General features: G+C 39.5%; 2 protein-coding genes across 2 annotated transcripts in view; both read left to right on the top strand.

Moving 5' to 3' along the window:
- The window catches only part of LOC107674387 (ubiquitin thioesterase ZRANB1-like), a 12,816-nt gene extending 4,740 nt beyond the window's left edge, over window positions 1–8,076 (top strand). The window contains exons 4-12 of the mRNA XM_016468348.1: window positions 475–546; window positions 652–850; window positions 982–1,102; window positions 1,840–1,969; window positions 2,052–2,268; window positions 3,356–3,476; window positions 4,458–4,587; window positions 4,670–4,899; window positions 7,252–8,076. Of these exons, the coding sequence (XP_016323834.1) occupies window positions 475–546; window positions 652–850; window positions 982–1,102; window positions 1,840–1,969; window positions 2,052–2,268; window positions 3,356–3,476; window positions 4,458–4,587; window positions 4,670–4,899; window positions 7,252–7,470 (1,439 nt within the window). The 3' untranslated portion in view covers window positions 7,471–8,076. The remainder of the gene's footprint in view (window positions 1–474; window positions 547–651; window positions 851–981; window positions 1,103–1,839; window positions 1,970–2,051; window positions 2,269–3,355; window positions 3,477–4,457; window positions 4,588–4,669; window positions 4,900–7,251) is intronic.
- Window positions 8,077–9,048: 972 nt separating this feature from the next.
- LOC107674403 (methionine synthase-like) lies at window positions 9,049–11,279 on the top strand. The gene is made up of 2 exons (XM_016468363.1): window positions 9,049–9,287; window positions 10,922–11,279. The coding sequence occupies exons 1-2, from the start codon at window positions 9,077–9,079 to the stop codon at window positions 11,197–11,199; spliced, it is 489 nt and encodes a 162-aa protein (XP_016323849.1). The 5' UTR covers window positions 9,049–9,076; the 3' UTR covers window positions 11,200–11,279.
- Window positions 11,280–12,416: the final 1,137 nt, after the last annotated feature.

Genomic DNA, 12,416 nt, shown 5'->3' with positions numbered 1-12,416 from the left:
AAGATTCCACCAAAAGTTTGGACTTGTTCCACTGGAAACAAAAACAAACAAACAAGGTGGCCAAAGTTTTGATGCAATCTCCAAATAATAACTATTTCATTACTTATATAGGTCAAATGTTACTGCAAATAAGGTGCAATAACACACACACACACACTAGGGGTTGAACGACTTCTGATTTTTTGAAGTCGACTTTTATGTGATGAAAGTCGAGTCGAAGTCGTCTAGCCGCTGATGACGTCATTAATGAACAAATAAGTCTGGAGCTGTGACTCTCTCACACACACTCACTCACTCACACTCTCACACACTCTCACTCACACACTCTCACTCACACACACACACACTCTCACTCACTCACTCACTCACTCTTTCTCTCTCTCTCTCTCTCTCTCTCTCGATGTGAAGATCACTGTAGGAACACATGTGTGCGTGATTTGAGTTTGATGGTTAGTTTTCTCGTATGTTTGACAGATATTGAAGATCTGCCTCCTGCCGTTCAGGAGAAGCTCTTTGATGAAATCCTCGACCGCGATGTTCAGAAGGGTGAGACGTGAGCCGCTAGTGCATTACAGCAGCACATGTGTGTCTGTGTGCTGACCGTGTGTGTGTGTGTGTCTGTGTGTTGACCGCGTGTGTGTGTGTGTGCAGAACTGGAGGAGGAGTCTGCAGTCATTAACTGGTCTCTGGAGCTGGGCACACGTCTGGACAGCCGTCTGTACGCTCTGTGGAACCGCACCGCTGGAGACTGTCTGCTGGACTCCGTTCTACAGGCCACATGGGGCATCTATGATAAAGACTCTGTGCTGAGAAAAGCTCTCCATGACTGTTTACACGACTGCTCTCACTGGTGAGACACACACATGCAGGATCTGATAGTGAAGTGTGTGAAGTGTCTTCATGTGCACAACATGGACAGATTCTCTTGCTGTATAATTTTTGGATCCATATTTGTGTGTGTGTGTGTGTGTGTGTGCGCAGGTTCTACTCACGCTGGAAGGAGTGGGAATCGTGGTATTCTCAGAGTTTTGGGCTTCATTTCTCTCTGAGAGAAGAACAGTGGCAGGAGGACTGGGCCTTCATCCTCAACCTCGCCAGTCAGGTACACACACACACACACAGTCGAGCTCCTGGAGGCGTGCTGTGGGCGGAGTTAAAGAGTCACAAGCACACCTGTTCGACTTGAAGCGGTACTGCACAGATCCATCAGTGTTTGACATCAAAGTACCGCTCTGCATGCTTTGAATCACTCTCGCGGTACTTTGATGTCAAACACCGATCGATGTCAAACACACCTTTTGTGTAGCGATCGCCTGCAAGCTGTGACATCGGCATGAATAAAACAGGAACAAAAACTTTATTGACTTAAATTTTATTCAATTTGTTTATAAAACATTCATCACCGAAATGCCGGGAACAAACAAACATGGCCATGTTTAGCATGAGAATCCAATATAACAGTGTAAATAATCAGAATGCATGAAACCGCATTAGACCCCCCCCTTTGTTTTTTATTTTTTAATTTCTTTATGCAGAATTTAAGCTTCTTTTATGTATGAGTCCATTTTTCTTTCAAGCAGCTCGTTTTTTTTCTTTTAGTTTTTGGGTGAAATATGACCTGCTCATGTTCTGTGAGACTTGTTCTATTTTGATGTGATTCATTGAGGTTTCACTCTGATCTTAACTGGAAACAGAATTGTGTTTTGAATAGGAATGAAACACACACTACACTGGCTGTTATTATAGTAATTAATCAGTTCTTAAATCCTGTAATCGATGCTTTGAATGTTCTTGAATCACGCTGAATCAGGTCAATCTTCCTGTTTTCTTTCACTGCAGCCCGGGGCGAGTTTGGAGCAGACTCATATATTTGTTCTTGCTCATATCCTGCGGCGGCCCATCATCGTTTACGGAGTGAAGTATTACAAGAGTTTTCGTGGGGAAACTTTAGGCTACACTCGATTTCAAGGTGAGGCGATCACAAGAGCTCTTTATTGTCACATGGACAGCAGGAGTGTGGCTCACCTGTGTGTGTGTGTGTGTGTGTGCAGGTGTTTACCTGCCGTTGCTATGGGAACAGAGCTTCTGCTGGAAAAGTCCCATCGCTCTCGGTTACACGAGAGGTCACTTCTCTGCTCTGGTTGGCATGGAAACCGACGGCTACGATAATCGCGGCGCAGGCGCCAACCTCAACACTGACGATGACATCACCGTGACCTTCCTGCCGCTGGTGGACAGTGAGAGGAAGCTACTGCAGATCCACTTCCTGTCAGCACAAGAGGTGAACACACACACACACACACACTGGTCAAACAGTATTCACATGTGCGTTCATGCATTTGGCAGACGCTTTTATCCATAAGTGACTTGCATTGCATTTCAGCAAAAAGATTTAGAACCCTGATGGACAAGGTTGTGTAAACGGTTAGTGTTGCGATCACTCAGTATCACTAAATGTGCTTTAAACTGTCCCTGATGGCGCGAGGTTCGCCTGTGACTCAGAACAAGTGATCAGTCACATCAGGATTGAAAGCCTTTCATACGAATACTACGATAAAATTACAATAAAACATAATTAATAGTTAGCATATTTATTTGTTTTATTATATCTGTCAAGCCTTTTGTCATGAAAATGAGAAAGCTGTTTAGAGTGTGTAGATATATTTATGTAGTAATAGCTACCACACATGCATTATGCATTAGAATTTATGATTATAATTAGTAATTACACTTTTTTTTTATTAATATTTTACCAGATGTAGCAGTAACACATACATACACGCATATATGTATAAAATATTTTATGTATTAACTAGAGGTGTGTGAGATATATCATCTGCGATTAATATCGTAATTGTTGTTTTAACGATGTGCAATTTGACATTATCGAGTATTTTGCAAAAACCACGTACAGAGTGCACACATATATTACATTTATATAATTTAATATAATTAATCAATATCAAGAGTGCCGTTTTCTTCTCCAAAAGTTACCATGATTATAAATGTTAAATATTGTAAATATAAAAATATTGATTTAATAAGTTAATTAAGAGACTTACTTTTTAGACACCATATTGACGGTTTTTGCGCAAAAATAATTCCAAACACAGCCACAGCACTGTTTTGCGTCTCTGAGCAACATGACGGTGATTCGTTCCTGAATGAATCAACTGTTTAAATGATTCGGTTCATTCGCAATGAATCACTTATTAACAGTGACTTGCTGCCACCTGCTGGCGGTTTTAGTTTCGCATTTAAAGATTTTTATTATTTAAATAATTTCAAATAACAGTTTTCAACGTTTAATGTATCAAAACATTATTTATGCATTTGTAACCGCAGGTTAATGCAGGTTCTACTCACGCTGGAAGGAGTGGGAATCGTGGTATTCTCAGAGTTTTGGGCTTCATTTCTCTCTGAGAGAAGAACAGTGGCAGGAGGACTGGGCCTTCATCCTCAGCCTTGCCAGTCAGGTACACACACACACACACACGAATACACAAACACACACACATTCACACAAACACACACACGCATTCAAACACACACACACACACACATTCACACAAACACACACACGCATTCAAACACACACACACACACACATTCACACAAACACACACACGCATTCAAACACACACACACACACACATTCACACAAACACACACACGCATTCAAACACACACACACACACACATTCACACAAACACACACACGCATTCAAACACACACACACACACACATTCACACAAACACACACACGCATTCAAACACTCAAACTCGCACACAGTCTCAGTGCAAAAACCTAAATTAGGCTTTATTTTCATTATGTTGTATTGATTTTTTCTTTATGCAGAATTTAAGTTCTTATTTTTTCATTTATTTTTTATACAGAATTTAAGTTTTTATTTTTTTATTTATGCAGTATTTAAGTTCTTATATTTACATTTCTTTATTCAGAATTTGCATTGAACTGTCAGCATCGTAACTTTGCAGATATTGTTTATGCTCAACATTACACACTAACTAAAGTTAAAAAAGTGAAATCACAATCAACCACCCCTTTAAGTTCTTGTTTTTTAATTTCTATTTTATTTTTCTACAGAGAATTTAAGTTGTTTATTTTTTTCATTTCTTTATGCAGAATTTAAGCTACTTTTGTGTAGAATTTGAGTCCATTTTTTTTCTTTTAAGCAGTTCTTGTTTTTACTTTACTTTTGGGTGAAATCTGACCCGCTCATGTTCTTGTTCTGGTTTTATGAGACTCTGTTTTGATGTGATTCATAGAGGTTTCTCTCTGATCTCAAACTGGAAATAGCTTCAGAATTGTGTTTTGAATCGGAATCAAACACACACTGCACTGGCTGTTATTACAGTAATGAAGCAGTCGTTGAATCATGTAGTCGATGCTTTGAATGTTCTTTGTCAATCTTCCTGTTTTCTGTCACTGCAGCCCGGGGCGAGTTTGGAGCAGACTCATATATTTGTTCTTGCTCATATCCTGCGGCGGCCCATCATCGTTTACGGAGTGAAGTATTACAAGAGTTTTCGTGGGGAAACTTTAGGCTACACTCGATTTCAAGGTGAGGCGATCACAAGAGCTCTTTATTGTCACATGGACAGCAGGAGTGTGGCTCACCTGTGTGTGTGTGTGTGTGTGTGCAGGTGTTTACCTGCCGTTGCTATGGGAACAGAGCTTCTGCTGGAAAAGTCCCATCGCTCTCGGTTACACGAGAGGTCACTTCTCTGCTCTGGTTGGCATGGAAACCGACGGCTACGATAATCGCGGCGCAGGTGCCAACCTCAACACTGACGATGACATCACCGTGACCTTCCTGCCGCTGGTGGACAGTGAGAGGAAGCTACTGCAGATCCACTTCCTGTCAGCACAAGAGGTGAACACACACACACACACACACTGGTCAAACAGTATTCACATGTGCGTTCATGCATTTGGCAGACGCTTTTATCCATAAGTGACTTGCATTGCATTTCAGCAAAAAGATTTAGAACCCTGATGGACAAGGTTGTGTAAACGGTTAGTGTTGCGATCACTCAGTATCACTAAATGTGCTTTAAACTGTCCCTGATGGCGCGAGGTTCGCCTGTGACTCAGAACAAGTGATCAGTCACATCAGGATTGAAAGCCTTTCATACGAATACTACGATAAAATTACAATAAAACATAATTAATAGTTAGCATATTTATTTGTTTTATTATATCTGTCAAGCCTTTTGTCATGAAAATGAGAAAGCTGTTTAGAGTGTGTAGATATATTTATGTAGTAATAGCTACCACACATGCATTATGCATTAGAATTTATGATTATAATTAGTAATTACACTTTTTTTTTATTAATATTTTACCAGATGTAGCAGTAACACATACATACACGCATATATGTATAAAATATTTTATGTATTAACTAGAGGTGTGTGAGATATATCATCTGCGATTAATATCGTAATTGTTGTTTTAACGATGTGCAATTTGACATTATCGAGTATTTTGCAAAAACCACGTACAGAGTGCACACATATATTACATTTATATAATTTAATATAATTAATCAATATCAAGAGTGCCGTTTTCTTCTCCAAAAGTTACCATGATTATAAATGTTAAATATTGTAAATATAAAAATATTGATTTAATAAGTTAATTAAGAGACTTACTTTTTAGACACCATATTGACGGTTTTTGCGCAAAAATAATTCCAAACACAGCCACAGCACTGTTTTGCGTCTCTGAGCAACATGACGGTGATTCGTTCCTGAATGAATCAACTGTTTAAATGATTCGGTTCATTCGCAATGAATCACTTATTAACAGTGACTTGCTGCCACCTGCTGGCGGTTTTAGTTTCGCATTTAAAGATTTTTATTATTTAAATAATTTCAAATAACAGTTTTCAACGTTTAATGTATCAAAACATTATTTATGCATTTGTAACCGCAGGTTAAATGCATTCATGTTCTGCACTAAACAGTGTGTAAACACATCTAAATGCCTCTTCAGACGCAGCTTCTGTGTTTCCTCTGCATTGCAAAGATTTAGTCAATACTGATTTCATTTGCTTGCTAACAGCCCAAGTGTCTTATTCTAATTCACTGATTAAATGTAAGAATTTGACAAAAAAAAAAAAACACTTTTAGAAAAATGGCTTTATAAAGGTAAAAAAAAAAGGCCTATAAAAGGTAAAAATCAATTTAAACTTATTGGAAAAGATTAATTTATATCACTGCTGTGAACTGACCACACACAGAATATGAAATATATATCAGAAACTTTATGAGTCAGCTGTCCACAGCAGTCCTTAAGGTACCAGCACAATAACACACTCAGCAAAATATCGTCTAATTATCGTTATCGATAAAATCCCAGAAAATATCGAGATATTATTTTTTGTCAATATCACACACCCCTAGTATTAACCATATTTAAGCAGTGTGTAGTTAACAACTTAATGAGGGAGATACTCTAAACTGATCGAAATAAAAACTGGAAAGAAACCTGCTGGTATGGGATATTGGCAAAAAAGCTGCGGTATCGTTATTGTTATTGGACATGAAAAAGCAGTATGGAGCATCCCTCATTTCAGTTATACACAGTTTACTCCAGATTTGTCCATTTCACAGTAATCAAACCCATGATTTATGTAGTGACGTCAGCAACTCTGGGCATGTGGCTGAAAGCATGAATCTTACTGTTGTCCACCTGTGTTTGCAGCGATCAGGGCTTTAGACTGACGGCTGATGTGTGTCTCTGTGCGCGCGCGCGTGTGTGTGTGTCTGTGTGCGTGCGCGTGTGTGTGTATCCGTGTGTGTGTGTCTGTGCGTGTGTGTGTGTGTGTCTGTCTGTCTGTGTGTCTGTGTGAACATACATGTTGTTGGTTTAGATGATTTAACAAGTTTATACAAATCTTCCTCTCCTATAGTAGAGAATTAGTGTGTGAGTGTGAGAGTGAGTGTGAGTGTGTGACCAAATGTCTCCACAAGGATAGTAAAGCCTGAAATTTTTGGCATTGTGGTTCCGGCCTGCGGTCCCCACGAGGGAAAAAATGATTAAAAATAGTAAATGATTTTTATCTGAAAGTGTAAGAATGCAAACAGGTTTTCTGTAAGGGGTAGGTTTAGGGTTAGGGGACAGAAAATATCGTTTGGTCAGTATAAAAGTAATAGAAGTCTATGGAAAGTCCCCACAATTCACAGAAACAAACGTTTAAGTAGTGTGTGTGTGTGTTCAGATGGGCAGCGAGGAGCAGCAGGAGCGTCTGCTCAGGGATTGGCTGGACTGCTGCGTGACAGACGGCGGGATGCTAGCGGCGCTTCAGAAGAGCAGCAGACGCAGACATCACCCGCTCATCACGCAGATGCTGGAGAAGTGGCTGGATGGGTACCGGCAGATGCACCCGTGTCCCACGCTCTCCGACGGCGAGGATGAGGAGGACGACGAAGACGAGTGACCCCCTGAAACCATTTCAGCACTGTTCCACACACGCCCTCTTTCCCAGAATGCAATGCGACCACCCCCAACAACAGCGAGGGCTGAAAATCTTTGTTTAGTCGAATTAATTTTGTTTTTTTGAATTTCTCTCCAGCAAAACTGTACGTTTGTATCCACCGTATGTAATCGTGCTGCATGTGGCTCTTTAAACATGGAATGATGAGAATAAAAGTGTATTAAACGAGCACTTCCACAAAGCACATGTTCTTTAGAGGATTTGAATCTGATCGCAGGAATCAGAGTTTATGATTTAACTCGCACTAAACGATTCAGTATGAAGACGTGCACATTTCTCACCTGTGTTTGTGTTTCCTTCTGTTCTTTCTCTCGCTCTGTTGTTGATTTGATTGTATTTATTTATGTCTTTCCTCTCTCTCTCTCTCTCTGGATACCGAGCCTCGTGTTAACAGACAGCAGACTCGTACTGTGAGGAGAGTCATGAAGAGTTTACTGACATGTTGAACCTGTGATCCTGTACCTCATTTGTGATGTCAGGTGATTCTGAACAAGAGGAGAGTGAATCACACGGCTTGAACATTAAACTAGAAACACATCTGCTCTCTCATCTCCTGTCTGCCTCGTTTTTTCCTCTGCACCTGCCAAATAATTGCAGCAGAATTATTAGTCCACAGAAATAATACACATCTTACTTATGGATTCTTACAATGATGGGCCACTTCATATTTTGTAAGCAAGGAAAAAACAGTTTTTTGGTCTACTTTGCTTCAAGGTTTTCAAAAGTGTTTTTCCTCCTATCTATATTCTGAAGGGTTTTACTGAGGGATTTGTTCATTTTTATTATATTTTATTCCTAAAGATGTGTTTCTCGTCGATTTAGCATTAAATCTCACTTTAGACTGGAATTTTTTTATGATGTCATGTTTTCAAAACTTTCTCACAAACACAGATTTTCAATCATTCCCAAAACAGTATAACATTAAATCTACTATACATACACGTGTAATATATGTTTTATGATGATCCGTTCTGTTTAATAATGTCTCTCTCTCTCGAGTGAATATGCAGTAGCTACTGACTACTTCAGAAAGTACGTTTTTGTACTTAAATATGAAACTGAAGCACAGAATCTTTCAGGACATGACTGGAATAATGCTCACGTTTCGCTTTTATTGTGAATCTAACAGTACTTTGTGTGTTTACACGTGTTTGGCCAGCAGATGTCCTCAGATCCTTCAGAACAGTGAATCATTCAGTAAAGCATCGGTTCAGTTGATTCAAAGTGACTCCTGTGATCATCATGGAGAGCTACATGTACAGGAGAGGTCAAAGGTCACACGTTCTCTGATCGTGGACTTTATGACTCCTTCAGAATAATCCTCAAAAACAAGTGCAGCTGAATAAAAGTGTTTGTTAGAGACACATCACATACTAATAGATAAAATTAATTAGATATTATAGTTTAAATGAAGCCTTGTGCTTTGATCATTCTCTTTGCTTTAAGAAATTCATACCATAACAGTAGAATAACATTGATATAGAAATGACTGGTTTTACGGAAGCTGAACTCTAGCAGGACTGTGTGAAGTACACAGCAGGAGTCGCGCATGCGCAGCAGCACATGTGTCAGGCCGCGCATGCGCACTTCTCCAACACGTGTGCCGAACACAAAACTTCTACAAAAGAAAGTTTTTGAGAGTTTCTGGGCAGAACAGAACCGGTCCGCCTGCACAGTGCTGCGAGTAAGCGTCTTCGCTCGGGCTGTTTCGGGTCGCGTCAGGACGATGCCGCCGACGATTTATCAGAGTTCCGCCGCCGGTGAGTTCAGAGGATCGATCCGGATCGGTTCTGATGCAACAGCTGCTTTCATGAACTGAAGGACAGAACTCGTGTCTCTGATCAAAGCGCTGATTTATGCAAATTAGCGTTTATGTTTTTTTATTTTTGCATGTCAATATGTTTTATGAGTATTGTTAGACGTACTAGTCGTGGTAAGAAACGGATCGATCAGGAAGATATCGAGCAGTCTACAGCAGCGCCAGTCATCCCTCGCGCTGATCAGCTGTAATTAGTCCAGTCAGCTTGATTTCTGCAGCGCTTTATACAGTAACGTTACAGAGTGTGTCAAGCAGGAGAAACGTGTGCTGATAATGCAACAGCTCGATAGAAACAGTTTATCAGTTAAAGTCAGTGCATTGTTGATTCAGTGATGTACTGCCAGAAACCCGAGGTGTTCTCGATCAGGAGCGCGTCTGTGTCGTGTTGTGTTCAGATGATTTTCTGGTCAGTGTTATCGCGATGAACTAAAACTTACTGACTTCACACAGTGCAAACAACTTAACGTTACCTACCTTTTTTGGTTACACTTCACTTGAAGGGGTGTGCATAAGACTGACATTACACATGTCATGAATATGAAGGAGGTTTTATGCATGTTTATGACAACTGTCATTAAGTGTCATTCGCTCAGTTATGTCATTTTTAATGCATAGATGACATTGTTTGAGATGTCTTTGTTATGGGCTATGGTTAGGGGTAGGGTTAGGTCAAATAATGTCATATTTGCATTAAAAATGACATAACTGAGCGAATGACACTTAATGACAGTTGTCATAAACATGCATAAAACATATTCCATATTCATGACATGTGTCATGTCAGTCTTATGCACACCCCTTCAAGTGAAGTGTTACCCCTTTTTTTTTTTTTTGTGGATAATTTTCCCTCCTTGTTACACTTGTGGTGTTCCCCTTCAGAAATGACCGGCCAACACAAATTGTTTATAAATCTCTCATTATCACCAAATCCTGGATCCAGTCTTTTTATCAGCTTGTTTTCTTTCAGTTAGCACAGGTTTTGTATTTATTTTTGGAACTGATTGATTTTAGGCCTCATTGATCTGAGCTCATGCACCAGTTTTTGAGTGAACATTGCCAAAATTATTTTAAAAAAGAATGTTTTTTTTCACTCAATCTGAATGTGACACTATTTTCTTTAAAGTTGATTTACAGTTGAAATTTTACATGAACACTGTTATTTTCCCGTTTATTGCCATGGAGCAGTGTCTGTATTTTATTAAGTGCTTTATGTGTGTGTCTGTGTCTGTGTGTATATGTGTGTGTGTGTTTATATTTTGTGTGTCTGTGTGTGTGTCTGTGTATATGTGTGTTTATATTTTGTGTGTATATGTGTGTGTGTGTGTGTATATTTTGTGTGTGTGTGTGTGTGTGTGTATATGTGTGTGTGTTTATATTTTGTGTGTCTGTGTATATGTGTGTATATTTGTGTGTGTGTGTGTGTGTGTGTGTGTGTGTATATGTGTGTGTGTTTATATTTTGTGTGTCTGTGTATATGTGTGTATATATGTGTGTGTGTGTGTGTGTGTGTGTGTGTGTGTGTGTGTGTGTGTGTGTGTGTGTGTGTGTGTGTGTGTGTGTGTGTGTGTTGAGCAGGAAGAGCGCCGTCTCTCCGGGATGAGCTGACAGGGCTCCTGCAGCAGAGGATTCTGGTTCTGGACGGTGGAATGGGAACGATGATCCAGCAGAGGAACCTGGAGGAGGAGGATTTCAGAGGTCAAGAGTTCAAGGATCATCCCAAGAGTCTGAAGGGCAATAATGACGTCCTGAGCATCACCCAGCCGCACGTCGTCTACAGCATCCACAGGGTGTGTGTGATCCACAGTCCTCCGCATCGTCACACACACGGCTTCTGCGGGTCTCCAAAGTCTTAATCTTCCCTTCCACGAATGAAGGTCTTAAATCAGAGCAGAAAGCTTTTACAGATTAAGTCGTGGCATTAAATGTTGCAGCGCTGCACAACATGCATCTCTTCCTCAGTGTTAATCTTCCCTTCCACGAATGAAGGTCTTAAATCAGAGCAGAAAGCTTTTACAGATTAAGTCGTGGCATTAAATGTTGCAGCGCTGCACAACATGCATCTCTTCCTCAGTGTTTCTGTCTTGTTTTCCAGAACAAGTCTCTAAACATCCTTAAATCAAGACACATTTACTGGAGATGCACAATGAAGATATGAAGTCTTGTTTTCTGAGAAATTGAACAAAATGAAGTGAGTTTGTGAGTAGAACAAGAACGAATATCTGTCAAAATGGAATGAAAACTTGTTTTCTTTTTGAATTCAGTTGATTTTTCTGAACCCATTGACCGATGCTTGTTCTTGTTTTAATCATAAACCCACTTAATTTTGATCAGTTTCTCATTAAACAAGACTTTGATGTCATTTTGCCTCTCCAGTAACTGTATCTTGATTTAATAATCCTTAGACATTTGTGCTGGAAAACAAGACAGAAATATAGTGGAAGAACAGCACTTTTTTGCAGTGTGATCAGAAGGTACAGTAAGAGTAATTTCTATATTTTAGAGTTTTTTGAGCTTTTTTTGTGTGTGTGTAAAATGAATTAAAAAGTAATGGAGATCTTTTAAAGGTGTATTTTCAAACATTTAAGTGTTGCTAATACAAGACATTTTTACATTTAGAGACCATATTTTACCGTCCCATTCAATTTAATCCCTAGATTTTCTTTACTTGGTCTTTAAAAGGTTTGAGAAAGTCTTCATTTTACAGAAGCCCTGCACACAGAGCTAATTAGAATTTTGTTGTTTCTTGTCCTTAATTTAAATTTTTTAATGACATTACTTATTTGGTCTTTCTTTGATTACTCTGTATATTTTTGCATTCGTGTTAAATTGTATGTCTCTGTGTGTGTGTCTGTCTGTGTCTGTGTCTGTCTGTCTGTGTGTCTGTATGTATGTATGTGTCTGTCTGTCTGTCTGTCTGTCTGTCTGTGTCTGTCTGTCTGTGTATGTGTCTATGTGTCTGTGTGTATGTGTCTGTCTGTGTATGTGTCTGTATGTGTGTGCGTCTATGTGTCTGTCTGTCTGACTGTCTGTCTGTGTCTATCTGTGTGTGTGTGTGTGTGTGTGTGTGTCT

The sequence above is a fragment of the Sinocyclocheilus anshuiensis genome, unplaced genomic scaffold, assembly GCF_001515605.1.
Source record: "Sinocyclocheilus anshuiensis isolate Anshui unplaced genomic scaffold, SAMN03320099.WGS_v1.1 scaffold652, whole genome shotgun sequence".
Classification (NCBI taxonomy): domain Eukaryota; kingdom Metazoa; phylum Chordata; class Actinopteri; order Cypriniformes; family Cyprinidae; genus Sinocyclocheilus; species Sinocyclocheilus anshuiensis.
The sequence above is the reverse complement of the archived record's forward strand: the minus strand, read 5'-3'. Positions and strand labels throughout refer to the sequence as shown.

Excerpts from the sequence above, each read along its gene's own strand:
- LOC107674403 (XM_016468363.1), top strand. The coding sequence starts at position 9,077 with ATGCGCAGCAGCACATGTGTCAGGCCGCGCATGCGCACTTCTCCAACA. Across the intron at positions 9,288-10,921 it reads TTATCAGAGTTCCGCCGCCG|GAAGAGCGCCGTCTCTCCGG; the intron begins GTGAGTTCAGAG and ends TGTGTTGAGCAG.